We start from the raw sequence: 21,771 nt of genomic DNA, 5'->3' as shown, positions 1-21,771 counted from the left end.
AAAATATTACTATTCCTTTAAAGGGCGAGAGAGAAAATACAATAAACTTTATGTAGTACATGATTTGAGAACCTGTGCGCTAAACTGACCGACTGACCTGAAGTCAGTCGTTTGGGTCCATGAGCATCGGACAACGAGCATCATCTGCTACGCGCACGATGTCACCATTAATTAATCAGCCTGTGCGTTACGTATTTCAGCCCTCGGATCACCAAAGCTTTCTTAATTCTCATATTTCCTTAAGTTACGACGACACTCACTGTAAACATCCTACACCGACGTTGCATTCTTATGCATGCTCGAGGCGATGTTGTGAATGAAGCACTTAGCGAACGAGGTGCGCCTGTATTATCACGAGTAATAACACTAATGTAGCGCTGAAAGGCTCATCCCTGGTGAGAACTCGCTGTCCGCCCGGGTCTTTCTTTTTACTTTTCATTTGCCTTTTCCTGACAGCTTGAACCTTAACCCTTAAGATACGAGCATGACACACGTTTTACAGAGGCAGCTGGTCTTCCATTTCACGATATATAGATGTGTGCATGTTCCACATATAGCTCACACCAAAGCATCCTGGAGGGTCGGGCCACATCAGAGTGACGTCCCCTGTGAGCTGCTTCGTTTTATTAAAACTGACTGAAGTGGCCCAACTGTCTCTCCAGCAAAAGAGACATCACATGGCCTTTTCGATTGCCGTTTGAGCTTTATGTGCCCTGCGTTTGCAATCTCATATTATTCTGTTGCACATCACGAATATATCAGTCCATCACTCCCTCATCTCTCGGGATTTCATAGACACACCTGGCCCCCCCCGCGACGTCTCCGGAGCTGAGTGCAATAACATTATACTTCCTTTAAATCTCATAACACTGTGATGTGTGTAACGGCGAGGGAGCTTTGAGGATTAATAATTGAGCAGAGAAATGGCAATACGTGCTACTCGAGGGACGTTTCTGTCAACATAAATCAGCTAAGAAAGCATACTATAAGTACACAGGGACTTGCCTGGATGTGATATCAAAAGGTCGCTTGATTGAACGGTATTTTAAGATCACACTTTGCTGTTTGGATACATATCATGAGTGCATAATGGTAGCTATAATACCTGTGTGTAATGTCCCACAGCAGCAATGCACAAATATATCAGATGTCCTTCCAACTGCTGCTGTGCAGGTTTTGTATCGTGTGATTTACATGCATCCCTATTAATGTGACTGCAGTGACAATGTGATTATACAGCTCTTATATTAAAAGCCGGCTGAGTGACGTTTCATCGCAGGGCTGTACTTCGCCACGCAGGATCTTTCAGCAGGTGTAGATCACTCACGGCCACACATAACAGGCAGCGATATCGGAGGTGAATTTGTTTGTGCCTCCACGTTTTGGGATCCTGGATATGTTTGCATTAGTTAAAGGAATAGCTTAAAAATCTGGGGATGTTATGCTTATTAGCTTTTTTTCTGCAGAGAGTTAGATGAGAAGATTGACGCCACTCTCGTGTGTGTATGGTAAATATGAAGCAGGAGGCTAGGAGCTAGTTAGCTTAGGTTAGCATACAGGCTAGAAACAGGGGGACACTGCTAGCTTAGCTCTCTAAAACTCAATATTCACCTGGTAATATGTCATCATCATATGTTGAATCTGTATAAATAATGCAAAAGTGCAGAAAATACTAGATTAACGCAGGTTTTTGGAGGCCTTTTATTCAATTATTCAACAGCCGCAGAGGGAAGAGACAGATTTTGGGGGGGGGGGGAAACCGTACTAGCTGATTAATATGAAGCTGAAGCAAGTAGCCAGTTAGCTTAGCATACAGGCTAGAAACGGGGAGCCTAGCTCTCTCAAAAGCTAACAAACTCCACCTACTAGCATCTCTAAAGTTCACTAATAAGGCTAATATAAAGCTAAGATGTTAAAGTACCATTACAATTGATGGTTTTATAGAAGGTGCTTCTACGCTTTATGAAATTGTGTGTTCTAGTCATCCCACTGGGAGTAAGATAAGTAAAAATTATATCACTGATGTCTGTCTGATTAATATGTAACTAGAGCATGTAGCTGATTAGCTTAGCAAGCTTAGCTCTCCCCAAAGGTGACAAACTCCCCCTACTAGCATCGCTAAAGATTGCTAATAAGGCTAACACATATCTTGTTTGTTTAAACTGTACAAAAACTGAGGTATATAACTAACAATTTATGGTTTAACAGAAGGTTAAGTGTTAAGTTTAGTAAAATGTATTGAAAAATCGAACCACTAAATTTAAAATTCACCAGGCTAGCTGTTTCCCCCTGTTTCCAGGTGCAATGCTAAGCTAAGCTAACTGTCTGCTTTAACGCACCGACATGAGTCGTATCGAACTTCTCGTCTAACTGTCAGCAATAAAAGCAGATCAGCATATTCCCCCGAACTATTCCTTTAAACATGTATATCTTTAATCCTTGCTTTTGAACCTGAAGATGTTTTGGTGCCTGGCTTTTTCTCCAGTTAACCGCATGACATGAGGGTAAACCATCTACCTGTGAAACCCACTCTCACTGTAATATAACCAGCCAGAGCTTTGCAGTAGCCACATATCTTAGCTCTGTGACAGCGGCATGGCCCTGAGTGTGATGTATTTATATCCGTGTGCACATAAACGTTAGATGTGGTTGTACACAGAGGTTAGAAAAACCACCGAAATGTGATCAAGATGTGTGACATTGACGAGTTAATGGTACAGTAAATTTATCAGCAACTCTTGTGAATCAATAAAGTTTTGAGCGTTGATACCAGAGCTTCTCAGAGGACAACAACCTTTGTTCAGTCTCAGCAGAAGATTAGAAAAAGAGACTGATTTTGCTTTGTTGGTTACTATTCAACTTAAAGTATGTGCAGCTCGGTTGCCGCTTTAATCCGAGGCCGCGGCTGCATAAACAAATTTAAACACGTTGACCTTTTTAACGCCAATCGAGAGTGCGTGTGATTAGAGGGAGCGACTCTGTGAGCTCTGATATAAACTCTTCATAATGTGTCTTATGTGAAACAAACATTTGTAAAAGTGTAAATATATTCTGTTAATAGGAAAAACACTCAAAGAGGGTGTGTAAAATGTAAAATGTCATCTCCGCTGAGAGAAGAATCACGGAATTATGGAATAAACATCTCATCTGACAAACAAGATTCTCGTCTGCATCACTCAGATACTGTCGGATGTTCGTGACGGCTTTGCTCCACGAACAGAAAAGCTTTTATTCTACATCCAGATGAATTGAGTTGGAGGTGAATTACAGTTTGAATTACACTTGTATTCGACTGGATGTGCAGGTTTGTCTTCCTGCAGCAAACAGGGGGCTTCTCATTTCTCGTTTAGCTCGGCGGCATCTCTCTTTGCATTCACTGAAGTTAATGAGGCTGGACGTGATGTTAGCCTTGAGCTAGCCTGCATCTTCCCGCGCAGTGAGCTTTATGCTCCATTTGTCCGGTTCCCTTCCTTTAAATACGTTTTGTAAAAATAGAAGACAAACATTAATCAGTTTGAAGCCCTCTCAGATGCCTCACTGCAACAGAGACATTATTTATGTCATGTTGTACATAATGTGCTTTATAATATATATATTAATATACTTTAAAGCTCCTTTTGGTGAGATAGTTGATTTTTGAGTGTCATTCCTGACGTTTTCAGACGACGGCCAACAGACAACCACACAGGCTTCACAAATATAATAAAATAAAGGTGCAAAGGTTGTGAATCGTTGAGAAATAAAACAAAAATAAAATGGGGGGTATGGTAACTGTTTTTATATATATATTTTCATACTTTTACAGTGAATTTTTACAGTTTTATTGATTTTACACTGTAGTCTCAAATACGTAAAGTGTTCACGATGCCTTCCCCATCTGTACTTTGACAGACGCGTGTTAAAGATAGATAACAAAAGTAAACTATCATTTTAAAGACAACAGTCATGTTAACGTACTACAAGGACGTTTTGTTATGAAACAGTCCATTTAATACCTCTAAATGATCTACATGAGCAAACCATCAGCGAGAAAATTGGCTATTTCTGTGACGTTATTCTTGATTCCTGACGCCGAGTTGGATTCTGAAATTAAAAACATTTCTCATGGCGGATTCCTGAGGATGAGTTGACGACTCTCACAGTCTGTGTAGTCTGGTGGTCCGCTGTGTTGCCAGACAGCAGCAGAACATCTGGATGTAATTGAACTTTTCATGTTTGCCTTGCTACTGAGCTATATCTCGCTGTAGGCTGATTACTATGAGAGGCTCTTATCTGCCAAAAATTAAAGCAAAATAGATAAAACTTAACCGAAAGCTGTGTCACATACATAGAGTTTTATTTCATTCCCCTTAAAACAAATACCACAATCAAAAAGAAAAAAGAAACATGGTGGTCCACAGTACATATTCATACCTGACCACAAAGAACATGTTGAACAACTCAAGAAAAAAACAGAAGAAAGCTGGTGTACTGTATGTGTAAACTGGAAAGCATCTGTTGCATCCCAACATGTTGGTAATGTTTTTTTACATTTTTAAAAACTCCTAAGCCTAAGAGAAAATGTCCTTCTTGACCCATGCTCCACTCTTTAAACGGTAACTTCAGCGGCTCTCTTCGTGAAGAATTTGGCATCGTGTTTGTTCAAATGTGTCTTTCATCACCCTCATGTTTTTTTAATTACAATAAGGCTTTCGAACGCATTCGGGCGAAGGCATTTTTAGTCTTAAATGCTTTGAAGTGGCCCAGATTCTCTTCTTTTCACACTGGTGGCCACACATTTATTCTTTAAGGCTTCTTTTCCCCCCAAATTCCCACCTAATCCCATCAATTGTGAGCGAGTGAATTACACTTTGTGTATTGCTTTATTCCCTGACAGTCCATCTGAGCTGGTGACTGTGATGGAAATGTTTTTTTTTTTCATGCAAAGAGATCGGCTCGATTCACCACACAGATGTCAAATAATGAAAAATAAAAGAAGGACACTGATAAAAAACTACATGATGGAACGACCTCAACCAAACTGAAGTGCAGCTTTCATTATTGTACAAGCCGAGAAACAAGACTGTGTGTGATGTTTACATTATAATCCTTACGATTTTCCCATTTTTTTTAATACTATTTATGGTCAGCATTTTTTCAGAAGTAGTCCATCAACCTAGATAAAGTCAGGCTTTACCTCTCTATGTAGTGGTTTTCTTTGTTAGTGGTGGAGTCGGCAGGAGAGGAGATAAGAATGTGATACAGCATTACTTCTCAAAACATTGGTATCAGCCTCACTGAGGCATTTCCGGCCTGTTTTTGTGCAGTTTTCCATTGAAAATCTGTCTTCCCGTCATCTCGTTGGACCGTCTTCTTCTGGAAGAATTAACTGTTCATCTCAACGCGCCCAACTCCTAACATTCACAGTAGCCGATGGAAACGTGATGGAAAAATGGCCAATTATCGACTTCTATAATAAAACTTGAGCTCGTTTGGCTGCACCAGTGACTGTAATAAAGATGGATGACATGACAGCCTGCCCGAAGTGAAGCCAGAACACCTCAATCGCCCCCTGGTGGTTGGCTGCAGTAGCCTGCTGTCATGTCAAAATTGCACTTGCTGTTACCACGGCAACCACAGGTGATGCCAAATCAACCAAGCCTTGAAATCTTAAGGATTATAACTTCAGCTATTGCTGCTCTCCGCCCAACAACCTCTGAATGTCCCTTCACAGTGATCTGGCATCAAAGGATACAACTAACTCATTTAAAACAGGATGAACCGATGTGATGCTGCCCGACCCGACTGACACATTAAGGCAAAAATAATAGAAATGTCTTTTAAAAATAGCAGATGCCACCATTCACTAAGGCAAAAATCATCCACGAGCGTTCAGCAGAAGACTATTGCGACAACACAAGTACAGCGATGAAGAAGTGACGGGATCACAGCAAATGTTTACAGGAAGACAAAGACCCGGCGTCGGTCTTGGCACCGGGACCGTGCTGCTCCGGGCGACGACATTCTGGACTTCAGTTACAAATTCACATTGTTTAGTCTTGAAAGCAGGAAATGATCAGACGTACTGCAGGAAACATTACTCCGGAGAAGGCAGATTTCAGTCTCTTGGTGGCTTTTCGCCAAATCTCATTAAGTGCTTCTTGTCAAGTTGTCGCCGCTTATTTGTTTTCTTGTCCAGCTTTTTCTTTTTTCTTTTTTTTTACAGCTACACCTCATTTATTTCAGTCAGCACCCAGAGAGAAGTAACACAAAAAAAGAAGGTGACTTGTTAAAAAATAAACATACTTTGACGAGCTTGGAGCAGAACACCCTGACATATCAATAAAAGAAGATCCATGAATGAAAGAAAAACGTAGAAGTGGTTATGAGGAGTTCATGCTCGTTGAGGTCCGGACCAGGATTGATCAGTCAAGAGTCCAGCAAGAGCTCAGCAACGGCGTCCAGCTTTCACACAATGTACTGGTACACGTCTGCCTTGCCGTGGTCGGGTGCTGCGAAGGGGCTCAGCCAGGCCATAGAGAACGGATGTCCAAACACCACCTTCATGTTCATCCATTTTGACTTCTTGGCCCATCTTCTCTCCTCCTTCTTCAGCTGTTCGATGCCCTGCAGGGACGAGACAGACAAACCGGAGAAGATGTGAGTCTCCAGTCAAAGCTGCCACTGAACATACAGTCAAGGCGTGTGTTTAAATTTTAATGTGCCAGCAGAAAATAACCACAGCAAAGGGATTAAAAATTAAGCACGTCTTGCATTCGTTTTGTCTCTCAGAGGTCTTTCTCGGGGTGAGGTGACTCACTCCTCAGCATTTCTCAGCATTAGACTGAAATTGACTGAAATAGATGATCTTTGTAGTGAATATTATAGCACAGTGAGTCATCGTCGTGGGTGGTTTGAGCGGATACATTATGAGAAAATGCACTAATCTCAACCTACCTGGAGGCAATAAGTCAATTACCTGCTCCTACTCACATCTGTGCTCTGATTTAGCCAACGACAGACGGTATGAACACAGGATTTATTCTAGAAAGTGAACACCGATGTATAAACATGCGCCTATCTATCACTGATCCTCACTGTATTTGTTCTGACTGACTTTCTTTAGGCATTTTATGGTTTTGTTAGAGAGTTTGTTAGTGGAGAATTACAGACATTCTCTCGATTTTCATAAATGTTCAGCAATTATTACTTTGGTTGTTCCAATACCGATACCAGCATCAGAAATGCCTTCGATACAGCCTAAGATGCTGGATCGAGTATCAGCGAGAACATGAGTCTGTGCACCAGACAGCGTTGGAGTTTATTTTCTTTTTCAGAGATCCTTTATTGGCTTGTTAAAGAAGAGGGTTTACTCGTGGGGGAATAACTAAGCTGAAGAGGACTGATAGCACACCAGAGATCCTTGAATTGATTTCTTTGGGACAGAGGGTTTACTCGGGACAGATTAGAGAAACCAAACTTTGTAACAATCTTTTTTAATAACATTTTTTGTTCTTCTACATCTGAGCAGCTTCCTGTCCAACTGTTTAACAGAGTTTTTACTGCACACAAATTTATGTAAACAGCAGGCAACTTGTGTAAGTTCAACCACATGTTAGCAAACTTACATTTGTCCTGCGTATCTGTTGGGTGACAGGGGAAATACGATTCACAGGAAACAAAGCCAGCGTTCCTGTTTGTGGTTTTATCTCTTTGATATCAGCCTCACTGTTTACTGTTCATGTCGTTTAAGTAACTGCAAATGCAAAAACCCAACATTTGCTACTGCTTCACGTGAAAAATCGCAACGTTGGTTACAATTTTAAAGCCTTTGGTCATCACAACACCCCAGAATTTGTTTTCTGGAAAGCAGTTATGGTTTGAGTGTAAACAACTCGAGGCCAGAACGTCTTCCATAATACCCAATAACCTTTCTGTCATTTCTAAAATTATGATACAGAGCAGCAACTCACATAGGAAAAATATATCTAATATTATCTCAGCCTTTGGGATCCATCTTTCACAGTGAATGTAATAAGCTTGGGACAAATGGTTGTTTTGTAATTATATTATATCAAATTGCAAAAATGTTCCCTTATCATGAATATGCTTGGAAGTGATGCAAGAGCTCAGTCTGCAAATCTCTGTCCACAATCCGCATCCGTTATTAAGATAAAATATTAAAAACTTTGCAAAACGCTTTTGATGCAACAATTACTTCTGACTCACTTTGTGCTGAAAATGAATAAATACAATTTATACAAATGCAAATGAGTCTGACTGCTGTCTCAGTGAGGACACGTCCTTTGTAAGTTTGAGTGAACACTGCAGCACCCTGCAGGGAAGGTCACAGCCAGTGTAGCTCATTTTCCACAGAGCTGGTCGGATCCGATGGAGGCTGATTCTCCAGCAAAGGACAATTTAACCATCCCTCACTCGTGGTGACATGATGCCTGCTTTGACTCACCGTCTCATCGGTACAGATGGAGTGGACCTGGGTCCCGAACATGACTGCAGTGAAGATCAGAAAGAGGAGGCCCTCGAAGGAGAGGAGGATGAGGAGGATGACCGTTGATGGTGGGGAGAAGTTACTGCACTCTGGAGAGGGAGGGAGAGCAGAGAGAGAACGATCTGTCACGTATATGAACAACTATGAGGCGTAAAAACCTTCAGGTGTGTTAATACATAAATAATGATGGGAAATCCTGAGATATAAGGGCGTAACTTTTAAGAATATCTCCCCAAGCTAGTCTCTTTTGAAGGGAATAATCAGCTACACTTGCACATAAAGTTGGATGGCAGTAAAACAGTTAAGTGTTACTTACTTGTCCAGTCTTGTTCAAAGCAGAAAACAAAATGGAACGCCACCATCATTAACGCGTGGAAGGATATTAGTGCAATATACATCTGGGGGGGGAAAGAAAGAGTAAAACAAAGCACTGATTTAGTGTTTGGATAAGAATCTCAGGAACAATCACAACAACATTTGAAAAACAAATGAGGGCTCTGGACAACTGACTGTGTTTCATGCTGAATATATACAAATCAGGGCCGTGTATGTGCTAAAGTAGAGTGTGAGGTACAGAACTGTAGTTAATGTGAGAGTGAGTATGTTGATATGAATGCTGACCCATTTTACAGGCGTTGTTAATACGTGTTTATTTCCTGTTAACCTACAAATGTATTTAACTCTCTTCTGATTTTCCGCTCGAGCACTCTTCACTGTGTTTTTAAGGGTTCATTGTGTTCTGTGTTTTCTTGCACTCGCTTATTTTAAACTGGCAAATGACGTGAACAAGTAAAAGAGCTTCAAGGTAAATGATTACAACGTGTGTTTTGGGGCTCTGGTGTTTTTCGAGACTCACCGTGAAGAGGACAAAGTATTTCTGGTTGCTCTCTCCGACGCAGTTGTTCACCCAGGGACAGTGGTGGTCCATCTTTTTGATGCAGCGCTTACACACACTGCGGACACACAGATACATAATATAGATGAAGGATACTGCAGGCATCCCAAACAGAGGTAGCTACTTCCAGCATAGGTAAGTCGTTGGACAAGACTAAACTTAACATGAATAAAACGTGTAAAAGGGCTTCTGATGGATGTGAGAGACCAGAACAGACGGCTCTCTATCATGTTGTCTAGACTCTTTGTGTGTGTGAGGTTATTTATCTCGCAGAATTGCAGGTGGTTGACGACTCAAGTCAGGTCTGATGACTCCCCATCTATCACCTGACACAGCAGAAAGGCAAACTCAACCCGTCTGCTTTGTTTTCCAATGTTGTGATCTATATTTAAAAAGCTGCCATCCTGTGTGCAATACATCACTCTTACAGACGAGTGTATCATCGCAGTCCATCATTTGAAACACCCACAAGGATGACTCATAATATTCTGCAGGAAAAAAAATCTATTTCATTCAAACTGACACCCATTGTTGCCTCTGAGACAGAATGACTCACTGGCTTTACAATTCAATTACTCTGCAGTGTTTTTGTGCTTTTCACGCCTCGAGATCCCAGGGAAACCACTGAGCCGCCGCAGAGGGAACTCCTTATTATCAAGCTGCAGAGTCTGCAGGGAAAAGCTACACAGCTACTCTAAATAAAGAAAAGGAAAAAAACAGGCACAGGTGGAGGCAGGAGTCCCCAGTGAGAGACAGAGAGGCATCGGGACTGTAAGGTGCAGACTTAAGCAGATCTTTGAAGTCGCAGAGTTTGCGGGGGGATCTCTTAATATTTTCTAACATTTACACACTGACACAGAAAGCTGTACCTGCAGTGGTGAGCTCGGTCAGGCTTGATGCTGCAGCACTTGGGACACTTGTACACCACCTGTCCTGGTTTGAGCTGCAGGCTCTCGATGAATTCTTTGGTAGCGTTCCCTTTAGGCACAGCTCCCTGAGAGAGAGGGGAGAAGAAAAAAAAAGATTCATTGACAAGAAATTCAGTCATTCATTTAGCTGGAGAAGCTCATTAAAGATGGAAATTCCTGCTCACAGCGAAGAAATTGATGAAAATGTATGATTTGGCTTCATTAGTTAACACTCGTGATTTGAAGCCCACCTATTGTTTTCAATCACCAAACGCACATCAAAAGCATAATGAGACTGTCAGAGCGATGCAAAGACAGACGCAGAGTTTTTGTTTTGGGTTTGACTAGCTGCATGTGTCTTTGTATGTGTTGGGCACAACTGAGGTCACTTTAGAGGGGTACGAGTACGACATATTAATGCCGATTCTGTGGTGTTGACATTTCAAATCTGATGCCTGCAATGCGCCATAGGAGCATGAAATGACGGGCTTCAACTGAGGGGCGTCGATTGTCGCTTTCAGTGCGTGCGGGCCTCATCACTCCTTGTCTCCTCTCTGCTCCGTCCTCCTGCCTGTGACTTGGAAATTGATCTAATGGACGACCTTGAAGGTAGTCTCAATTCCTACAATGCATCTCGAGGAGAGAGGAGGCTTGCCGGAGGAGCTGCATATAGCAAATATATAATTTGTCAAACACTGTTGGCCATTACAAAACAATAGACAGATGCAGCCTGCTGGACGTCATATTTAATTGACGTCTTTTTGGAATAAAACTCTGAAGCATGGACGTCTCATTTAGTTAAAAAGCCTGTTGCCTCAACTCAAGGATGTACAAACTGAGAAATAAGGAAAGGGGAAGCTGACACTGGCTACTTTTATGAATCTTTTAGTTCAGGCTCTCTTTTAAACTCGACTGAACCGTGTTCAAAGGCTGCTTGAACAAAGACGAACGGAAGATTATTTATACGGCAACTTGGGTGTGGGTGTTTTTGTCGAGTGTGAAAGGGATATCAGACTGTGATAATCTGATTTAACATACAGATTCACATACGGGCGATGTAACTGAAATATTACAGGTATTAAAACCAGATTTTTGAGCTACAAAAATCAACAATATTCTCCAGTTTATCTTAGATGGCATGTTTAGTTGCAGTATTTTGAGGCAGCTTATCAGAAGATGTAATACAGCCTGTATGATTCAGTTTTTTCCTGACTGACCGGGTCTGTGCACATCGCCTTGAAGTGAGAGGCGAGGGCGAGGAAAGCGAGGCCGTTGAAGATCACCCCGTTGAAGAGGCTGTAGAACACGTTCTTGGCAGGCAGCAGCATGACGAACACCACCACGAACTCGGCGTAGAAGACCAGCATCCAGGTGATGACGCCGCACACGATGCCGCAGCCGTCGCGGATGAACCACATGGTGCCGGAGCCGGAGCGGGGCGGGGGAGGGGCGCAGTGCTCGGGCTTCAGGTAGCCAGCTTGCCGCTCGATGTCCCTGGTGCGGTGCCCCGGGCTCTTCATTCTACAACACCCGTGTCTCCAACCACATACTGCGAGGAGGGAGGAGAGGCAGATGGAGAGGAAGAGGGGGAGCGGAGCGATGGGAAGAGAATGAAAGAAGGGAATTAGAGAATTAGCTGAAGGATTTGGAGCGAGTACATGTTGATGAGGGAAGGTTTTGGTGTACGGCTGCAAGGAACTATCAATTATTCTCACTATCAGTTATTCTGAAGATTATTTTCTTGATTGTTTTGTCTATAAAACGTCAGAAAATAGTGAAAAATACCAACAAACAACCTAAACTGTAACAAGAAAACGCTTGATTGGAAAAATAAATTAAATGATTGGTGGATTCTCAAAATAATTGCGTGTCAGTCATCTAATCGTTTCAGCCAGATAGTCGTTTCCTGTTCTGAGTGCTTTACCTCCCACAACAATTAAGAGTCGGTGTAAAGCATCTAATAAGTGCTCTGCATCCTCAAGGAACATTAAGAGAGATACTAATACAACACGGTAAATCAGCAAATGAGCTTCAGGAACAATACTCAGGAGGAAGAATTAACAAACACTGGCTGGTCCGATCCCAACAGGCCGAAGAAATACAGCCAGACTCATCCCGCAGCAAAAGGAAGAGGCCGGTGTTGGATTTAGAAACCATTTAGTGGAAACAATGCGTCAACAAAACAGCTTATACATTCATACTGAGCTGCGCTGTGTGTGTCCAGCTGTGAGAGGTAGACTTATGAAGCAGGTCTGACAAAGATGATGTGACTTCAAAGGGGATAAAACGTCTGAAAAACCAAAAACAGGCTCTGAGGAAGACGGGAACTCCTCACCGAGTGAAATCAACCTGCTGGGTCGTTCCTGAGGATTTAATCTATCCATTAACTGAGTAGTGATAGTCTAATCTCACTTTAATGTCCGCATTAATTAGGGCTCGACCAACGATCCAGGTAGTTAAACATGCTTCCCCCAGAGACGGGAATTTAATCAGAAAGAAAATGATGTGGTGTTCCTACAGGAGGTTTGGGATGAATTTCATCTATGTCATTTCTGGATTAAACTAAAACATCTCACGGTCCATTACAGCAAGAGTCCAGATCACTCCTGCAAGACTCTTTCTACACACAGCACCAACATACCAGCATCACACTGAAAGATCAACCTGCTGAAGACATCCACCTTTCTGTGTTGGGTTTCTGTAAATTAAATACTAGTATGGTCTAGACCTGCTCTATGTGGAATGTGTCATGAGATAATGTTTAGTGCGATACATAAAAATGAACTTGATTTGTCTTGAGACGTGGCTCTTTTTGGTTTTTGCGATAGGAAAAACAAATATGGAAATAATAGCATTGATAAAACACAAATCCTGCCAAGAGTTACACAATGAGCACCACACAAAGGTCTTAAAATGAGCAGAAGTTTGTGGTATATTGCTTGAATTAGTCATCGTCAGGCAGCACTCCCAGTCTGAGAGTGAAGCCAAACAGCTCTACGATGATAGCTGTAAATTTCAACAGGGATTAGTTCTCAAAAAAACAGAATGAATCCATCAGTACGGCTGATTGCAACCTTCCAACTCCAACTCTGAAAACAGAGAGGAGGGCGATGTCTTGATTAACAATGTACTTCCTGGTTGGAACGACCTTTTCAAAATACGCTACGGCCGACTCAAACCCTGCTGCGTAGCCTCTTAACCCTCTTCACCACACTTGTCATCACACGGCAGGAGTCAGGCGCTGTGGGAGGTCATGTCGGAGGTCTGCTGTGTCTGCTGCTGCTATCACTTTCACTAGAAGGCGAGGGATTATTGTACCATCTGTCTTGGCTCCAGTGGCAGCGAGCAGTGAATGTAAAGATATTGGCACACATACTGTAGTACAATTCTGAGGTGCTTGTACTTTAGTATTTCCATTTAATATTTCTTTATACTTTATCCACTGGTGCCAGTCTATACATGAATGAATGTTTTGGGACCAGGAAACATTTTGTTGTCTTTTACTATATAAATCTTCTGTGCCTGTCAGGTCAGCTTTAAATCCAGGTTTTCATTCAATATTCCTCTTTCTAATATCTTTACAGTGCTTTCTAATGTTTTAATGTGCGTCACAATGTTTAAATGTACAATGTAAAGCACTTTAAATTGGCTATGTGTATTAAAACATGCCCTACAAAAATATATTTGATAACTGACAGTTATCATATTGTACCCATTTGCTTATCTAAGGTACTGAATTACACCAAACAAGTTTCATCACTGTCAGGACATAATATTTTGTGAAATTATAATAAAGAGTTTGTTCAACAATAAAAGCCCTCCTGTTTTCGTTCCTTTAAGGGTCCTTCCAACTGATATTAACAATAATAGATAATATATGACAAAAAAAGCAGCACACCCACACATTTAAGAAGCTGAAACCAGCAATTTTTGACATTTTTGCTTTAAAAATGATCGACTGATCGATTATTTGACCATTTGTTCCAGCTGTATCCTCAGATCAAACAAAATGTCAGCACAGGAAATCACATTAAGGCTTTTTGCTTCTCTGTTAAATGTAATTTCATATCAAGAGCTTGCAAAAAAAACAAAAAAACTTGCTAAACGGGTTTTTGTTTTATCAGTCTAAGCTAACAGTTGGTACTTCATGTGACTGTTTACCAGTATAGATCTGATTCAGCTGGTGGCAGCAGGCCAGTTCAAGAGAAGCTCGTTCCAGCGAGGGGGGCATACGGGACGCTTGACAATGTAATTGTTATGTAGACTTTAATGTTTCACTCCATTATCAAACCAACAAAGCTTCCATGACCCTGAATCTGTGGAGATAAAGACAGGACTTCCTATAATAAACCACTCAGAAGTCTTGGAGTGAGACTGACTGTAAAACCAGAGTTGATTAACCACTACAGAGCAAGTCAACGGTTTCTTTTCTTGCAGACTGAAGAATGAGTCTATAGATTTCTCTCAGTGAATGGCTGGTTTTAGCATGAAAACAACTAACTGACAGTGACTCGATTGTAACAGAAGCTATTCACGTTACTGCAGCTCCAGAACAGTGAAGTGTTGCTGTGTTATTCTTTGCCAATGTGAAATACCACAACCACGATGCCTCTGCAGTACTGTAATATTAGATGTAGTATGTGAAAGTGACAGATTTATGCAGTAGCAGTGACTCAAATATTCAATTAATGATTTAACCCAGCTGCTAGAATGCATGACAGCACTGACTGACGACATTTAATAAGCTTTAACAAGTGAATGTTGCCTAAAAAAATGTTTTATCCATTATCAAAACAGCGAAAGCCTGTGAAAGCCGCTCATTACGACCCATAGTGATGTTTGTGTGAGGCGGCGACCTCTCGTTGTCATAGTGATTATCATGGCATCTAAGGAGGAATTCAGGTGAAGTAGAAAGGGAGTAAACAGGGTGGATGGATGGGATAAACAAGCACAGGACTTTCACCCAGAAGACTACAGTTAAAACGTTACGTACGTAATGTCTGTAAGTTCGTAACTGAATTACATTACATTACTACATTAGTGGCGATCCCTCCTCAGACAGCTTAACACCCATTCACACCTGTACTCACCGAGCCTTAACGATAAGAGGCCCTAACGACTCTGAAACTAAACAGGTTCCCCTCAAAGTTTCACTTACCTGAGTCACTACATCATAACTCCTTGTGGTGTAAACCTCTGTAAACTTAATTTACACACGACATTGAAAATAATTTAGTGAGACATGGTTAATTTTAACTCCAGAACTGTTCAGCCTTTTGCAAGTTTATGGCTATTTTACATTTAAATGATGGCACACTTGGACTTCGACAAGTTGCAGTCAGCTAAGACTGACTCAACAATGCAGTGAGTAAATATATAAATGATGGACTTTGCCTTTTTGGGGGGGTTTTGTATTCCTCGGTTAGACAGATATCGTGATATATTGTTAGATTATTACCTTGCAATATATTGATTATCGCAGAATCACTGTATTATAATACTATAATTATCGTGGGCAACGTATCATGAATCATATTGTGAGTTACTCTGAGTTTCCACCCGTATGACCGTGAAGGTAAAGAGAACAAGTAGAACTGGACCGGTCTGGAAAGTTGTGAAAAAAATGACATCACTGTACTGTAATGCAGCTTTTAAAATCAGGAAAAGACAACAACTGTATGAAGACAAAACCATAATCAAAGTCTTGGGCAATATTTCAGGATATGATATATTAATGAGGTATTGTCCAGCCCTGGTTTCTGGCCCACTTGAGACATTTCAAGACCAGAATTCATTTACTTCCATCTTGATTCTTGCATTTCAAATAATTTCACCTGTAAAGTATTACTCTAATGAATGCATGGGTAGAAACACACTATTTTCCAGCTTTGACTGATTTGTGTTAGTGACCTTAAACATGTCTGAAGTGCCCCTGAGTCTGATCCTGGGAGGGTGTTTTCTGGCTAATTGACTTCTGACCTCCCTGAAGATGAGTTCAAGAAAAAGGGGAATTATAAATGACCTTATCATGCAGTTATTATGGCCTTTTTAGGGCTATAAATAAATGGACTTCCAGAAAGTAGCCGAGCAGGAAGTAACTCTGGCAGCTGCAGCAGGATATCTGGATGTAGTTGATGTTAACAGTCCGTGAACGTCACATTCAACTATTTCAAGAGTTAACACTGAAGCAGGTTTAACAAAAACATACCTCGCAGTCTCCTGGCTTGTGGACTAAAGTTTCTCGAGGTCCTGTCTCAGTTTCCAGCCTTTTCTGAAGTCAAAACACCTCCAGAATGAGAGCGTCTCCTCCGCCGCTCCCTCTGTTAGCGCAATCCCGGCTAACCTCACCGATCTGCGGGCAGCTCCTCTCCGCAGCTCCGCTCTCACCGCCGCCGCCTCGGTTTCGACGAGGAGCTAATTCACCTGCTCGTACGCTAACACACCCGGGGACCGAGCCTTTAAAACAGGCCGGGTGTCTTACTTATCGTTATAAAAGAGCTTTTTTGGAGCAGGAGGACAACACAACACAACCGAGAGCGAACCAGGAAGTCCGACACTGTCTCCTGCTCTCATTGGGCGTTGCTGCCCTGAGCCGAGGCTATCAGGCGGCTCGTCCTCCTGACGGTGCACCGCCCTCAATGAAGGATGGATCAATCATACGACTGATGTGAGGCACACACCGCCTACATTTGTGGGGGATAGCTTGTTTCATTTGTCCTTTCCAAAGTATCCGTAAGTCTGATATGTGTTTTTGGAAAACCTACAAAGTGATTTACATTGCCTCGACCACCACGGCCGGATGAAGCTGTTGGGAGGCCACCGGGCAAAAACAAATGCTGCTGGGCCCCCTCGTTTCTTACGCTCCACAGCTTTTCTATAGTCGATTGAGTGATTGATGTCTTTGTGGCAAGCTGATTTAGAAAAAAGTTAATTTCATCATAAAATTGTAATAATAGACTAAAGGTCTAGTGTGTCGTTAGGGGGATCTAGGGGTCACACCAGATACTGACTGGTTTTCTGACACCCCCCCCCCCCCCCCCCCCCCAATAAAGCAAAACTGCACATTTCAGAGTGGCCTTTTATTGTGGCCAGCCTAAGGCACACCTGTGCAATATTCATGCTGCTTAATCAGCATCTTGATATGCCACACCTGTGAGGTGGGATGGATTATCTCGGCAAAGGAGAAGTGCTCACTAACACAGATTCAGACAGATTTGTGAACAATATTTGACAGAAATGGTTCTTTTGTGTATATAGAAAAAGTTTTAGATCTTTGAGTTCAGCTCATGAAAAATGGGAGCAAAAACAAAAGTGTTTATATTTTTGTTCAGTGTAAGAATTGTTGTGTTTTGAGACTTTTATGTCGACAGAAGGGAGCGGTCCTCGTCATGAAGGTATAACTTGACCTGGGTCAGTAGCCACTCGTGTTATTTTCTCCACAGAGCACCATTATAAAAGAGTAGGGTGAAAAATCTGGGACAATCCCGAATTACAAGTCGATATCTGCAATCCCGAAATCTTGTCCTAACTTTCCCAAAAACTAGACTAACTTTTTAGTTAGTTAGTTAGTTACTTTTTATTGTAACCCTGCAGCCGGCTCTGCCCTGGCTACAGCAGTTTGTATCCTACATGATTTAGGGCTGTTGTTGTTTTTTGGGCTGCATACAAATTAATAAACCGCTACAGCAAGGGTGGCGTTACGACGTCTTAGAATTTAAAAGTATTTACAGAAATTAAACCATCCATCGCTGACATTGAGGGGTGTTATGGATAATGATTTAAACACTGTGTGGCCTCCATACAACACCGTCACGTAACCCACCTGTTACGTGCAGCCTGTAGCTCTGGGGCTTTGCCCGTAGTAAACCAGCTTTGTGTGTTCCCAAAATAAAGTTACTCATTGTCAAATAAATTAAAAATTCATTGCCACACTGTGCACCTGGTGCGTTAACAATAGATTGACAGATGTGGTTATTAACCTGTTTTCCATTTTACTTTTTTTTTTAAACTTTCCCTGAACCAGGTGTTCATTAATTATGACAAAGATTTGTTCCACTTGCTCAGAAGGTCCCAGGATGGAGCCACAACTGCCTGAAAGTCCAGACTCTGCTGAAAGCATTCAAAATATAACATCAGATAGTCTCTATTTTGACTGCAGAGGAAAATATGAGAAGTGTTAATTCTGAGCCAAATCTGATTGTAAACATCAAACCAAATATTTTCACTTTAGCAGAGGTTACATATTTAAAGACTTTGACAATACGTGAAAATATGCTGTACACGCTCATGAATTATCTTAAAATATTGTCTTAAAGTCGTTTTTTTTTCAGCATCCTGGTGAAATGTCTCCACTTTTTAAAGCTCGCAGTCTGTTTTTATCAAACTAGCTGCACCGGTTGGGCGGGGTCTTCCATCTCTATAGGAATCATATGTCTTCATAACTACCGGGACATCCGGGTGAGCAAAGCAGGCGAACCGTCGTTTTTTTTTTCCTAATCTGTCGTCGTCGTTTGATGACGTAGAAGAAAAGCGACACACACACACATGCGACTAGTGTTTTCTACATTATGGCAACAGTACAAGTTAGTGAGGCTGAAAAAGTGTACATCTTACACGGTATACGGGTGAGTTTTTAACAGCTTTACGTCAGACTTTTACCGCTGTACGTTAAGAAATCAGGATAAACGCCATGACAGTTACTCGTGCACTCTAACGGCAGAAATTAAGCTAGCTGTGTTAGCATTAGCTATATCTGAGACTGCAGTGTTTATTGACATGTTGGTTCTTGTCATCAGGATGACTTACGGGTGGACGGGAGAGGCTGTGAGGACTACAGACACATGGAAATAGAGACTGATGTGGTGTCCAACACAGACGGCTCGGCCAAAGTCACACTGGTAATGTGCAGAGGTCCTACATGTTGGCTCCATGAAAACAAGAAGATGCTCTAAAACTTTTAACTTGTGCACCCTCAGTCAACCTGACCACTCCTACTCAGTAGTTACACCAGAGCCTAGCTAATGTGTGCTGTCTTATTTATTGTATATTACTTATTATTTTCTGTTTTGTCTCTGTTTCAGGGGCACACAGTGGTTCTAGTTGGGATTAAGACTGAAATTGGAAAACCAAGGCCCATGCTGCCAGATGAAGGCTACTTGGAGTTCTTTGTTGATTGGTAGGAACGGTGCATATTTGTTTAATTTTTATAGATTTGTTCACCAAATCACACAGTTATGAAAACACTCTACTTAACCATGTCTACATAAGAGACACAGTAATCAAGCTTTAAACAAATGTAGTGTAGCCCAATTATCTGAAACATTACCTTTTTGTGATCAGTTGTATTTAAAGACAGCATAAAAACTTTAGTCAAAGTTTGACCAAAAAGTAGCTGTGCATTATGATGACATTTGACATCCAGGTACTATTTGTAAGCGTTCAGCTTTTTATGTAAATTTCAACTCAATCATTGTTTCAAAACTATATATTGTGAATTGAATCAAATGTTAAAGTGTCTCAGACAAACATGTGATCATAACCAACAAGAATGGTGTTTATGGGAGTGTTTTGATGGATGCCTTGCCACTAGGGGGTAGTGTTGTATCATCTGTGAGATGCGTCTCCAGCACATCCCAGTGATTGTGGATAGTGAGAGTCATTGCACTCAGAGATATTTTGTTACCTCACATGTTTATTCGCTTGTTTTCTCCTTCCGTCACTAGTTCGGCCAATGCGACCCCCGAGTTTGAGGGCAGAGGAGGCGAGGAGCTGGGGACGGAGCTGAGCAACACTCTGTACAAAGTGTTTAACAACAAACACAGCGTGGACCTGAAAGGCCTCTGCATCTGTGCAGGAGAACACTGCTGGGTCCTCTATGTGGATGTGCTGGTGAGTGGCAGCGTCCGATAATGTGTGTATTCTGTACCACGGTCCTCACAAAGGTAAAATCTCACACTGATTATATTTCCGCAGCTCCTGCAGTGTGATGGAAACCTGTACGATGCCATCTCAGTAGCTATAAAGGCAGCTCTCTTCAACACAAAGTGAGTGAAGTGTTTGTTTGCGTCGAGAAAATTCTTGTTCAGTGAAGTTAAAGCTTACAGTCTTCTGATTATCTCACTGACAGAATTCCCAGAGTGCACATATCAGCTGATGAAGAAGGAGGGAAGGAAATCGAGCTGTCAGACGACCCGTATGATTGTATGAGACTCAACGTAGAAAACGTTCCTTGTATAGTGACGTTGTGCAAGGTAAGCTCACTTTTTAAAGCTCATTAAAACGCAAACAGTTAAACATAAACACCTCTTGGCTCCCCTGACTCTGCATGTTTTACTGCAGGTGGGACACCGGCACGTAGTGGACGCGACTCTGCAGGAGAAGGCCTGCTCTGTGGCCAGCCTGATCATCGCTGTCACGCACAAGGGCGCCGTCACCTGCACGAGGAAGGTGGGCGGAGGCAGCCTGGATCCAGAGAGCATCTTCGAAATGACAGAGGTGAGTCCAGGCCTCCTCTTTGGCCATCTGGGCCTCTCACCTCAGATGAAACATTAGCATAATGTGGTATGATTTTGTTTTGATTTAAAAGTTGCCTCTGCGAAAAAAAGGAGCAGCCATCGAGCTAATAATCAGGGCCTCATTACTAATCGCCACATAAAAATGTCATGACAAAGACAGGAAAAAAATGATCTCCCTATTAGAGAAGGAATTCCTAAAGTAAACAGAAAGGTACTAAGGTATCTTGTTGTCTCCAGGCAGGTAAACGGGTCGGGAAGGCTCTTCATGCTCCGCTCATGAAGCTGCTGCAGCAGGAGGAGAGTTTGGGAAAGACGCAACAGAAAGTTGGCTTCCTCGGTTAAGATGTCAACAGAATGTATGTACATGTATAACAGAATTTTCTAATAAAACCTTTAATTTGTACAGCCTTCTTGTCTTTGTATAAATACACTGTTTATTGGTGTCACATCTTAAATATGTCAGAACTGATTTAGATAATCCTTTAATTATGACCTTGTTGGCACGCTCATGCACGTGTTATGTCTTTGCCCTGATGTGAAAAAGGTTACGGATGAATGTAATTGATTATCTGCCGTCATCAGTGTTAAATTTGTAGATGCCTTACCGCCCAGACGCACTCTAGCTCATGAAACAACTTGGAAAATGTGAGGCAAAAGCAAACAAATCACCTCATTAAATCTGTGTTTCTGACGAGAAAACAACCAATCTGGCAAATGCAGAAAAAAGTTCAAGAGTGTGGATAACTGCCTCAGAGAATATATGGACTTATTAGAGCAACCGGCTTACTCTAGATAAAGTAAATATACATGAACCTATGTGGTTATTAAAAGCTAATGGTCTGATTGTCCACCATATCAGAGTCTGTGGTAGAGATCCTGTACTGTTAAAGTTATTTATTATTGCTTGAGAACAATTTTATGATCACAGAAGTTACTACAGATGGATTGTGTTTCACAAAATATCCA

General features: G+C 41.7%; 2 protein-coding genes across 2 annotated transcripts; one reads left to right on the top strand and one right to left on the bottom strand.

The window, feature by feature from the left end:
* Nucleotides 1-4,314: 4,314 nt before the first annotated feature.
* Nucleotides 4,315-16,856, bottom strand: LOC141010907 (palmitoyltransferase ZDHHC3-like). The gene is made up of 7 exons (XM_073484063.1): nt 16,500-16,856; nt 11,509-11,840; nt 10,253-10,377; nt 9,345-9,441; nt 8,805-8,886; nt 8,447-8,577; nt 4,315-6,606 (listed from the first exon to the last, which is right to left on the bottom strand). Exons 2-7 carry the CDS (start codon nt 11,809-11,811, stop codon nt 6,448-6,450), a joined length of 897 nt encoding a protein of 298 aa, XP_073340164.1. The 5' UTR covers nt 11,812-11,840; nt 16,500-16,856; the 3' UTR covers nt 4,315-6,447.
* Nucleotides 16,857-18,798: 1,942 nt separating this feature from the next.
* On the top strand, nt 18,799-21,208 carry exosc7 (exosome component 7). The gene is made up of 8 exons (XM_073483863.1): nt 18,799-18,915; nt 19,087-19,188; nt 19,372-19,466; nt 20,014-20,179; nt 20,264-20,334; nt 20,418-20,541; nt 20,630-20,785; nt 21,043-21,208. The coding sequence occupies exons 1-8, from the start codon at nt 18,859-18,861 to the stop codon at nt 21,145-21,147; spliced, it is 876 nt and encodes a 291-aa protein (XP_073339964.1). The 5' UTR covers nt 18,799-18,858; the 3' UTR covers nt 21,148-21,208.
* Nucleotides 21,209-21,771: the final 563 nt, after the last annotated feature.

The sequence above is a fragment of the Pagrus major genome, chromosome 16 (assembly GCF_040436345.1).
Source record: "Pagrus major chromosome 16, Pma_NU_1.0".
NCBI lineage: Eukaryota > Metazoa > Chordata > Actinopteri > Spariformes > Sparidae > Pagrus > Pagrus major.
The sequence above is the reverse complement of the archived record's forward strand: the minus strand, read 5'-3'. Positions and strand labels throughout refer to the sequence as shown.

Bases quoted from the DNA above. Each gene is read 5' to 3' on its own strand.
- LOC141010907 (XM_073484063.1), bottom strand. From the start codon at position 11,811: ATGAAGAGCCCGGGGCACCGCACCAGGGACATCGAGCGGCAAGCTGGC. The intron at 10,378-11,508 runs GTCAGTCAGGAA...CCTCTCTCTCAG, and splicing joins AGGCGATGTGCACAGACCCG to GGAGCTGTGCCTAAAGGGAA. The intron at 8,578-8,804 runs GTAAGTAACACT...CTCCCTCTCCAG, and splicing joins CTTTGAACAAGACTGGACAA to AGTGCAGTAACTTCTCCCCA.
- exosc7 (XM_073483863.1), top strand. From the start codon at position 18,859: ATGGCAACAGTACAAGTTAGTGAGGCTGAAAAAGTGTACATCTTACAC. The intron at 20,180-20,263 runs GTGAGTGGCAGC...ATATTTCCGCAG, and splicing joins TCCTCTATGTGGATGTGCTG to CTCCTGCAGTGTGATGGAAA. The intron at 20,786-21,042 runs GTGAGTCCAGGC...TGTTGTCTCCAG, and splicing joins GCATCTTCGAAATGACAGAG to GCAGGTAAACGGGTCGGGAA.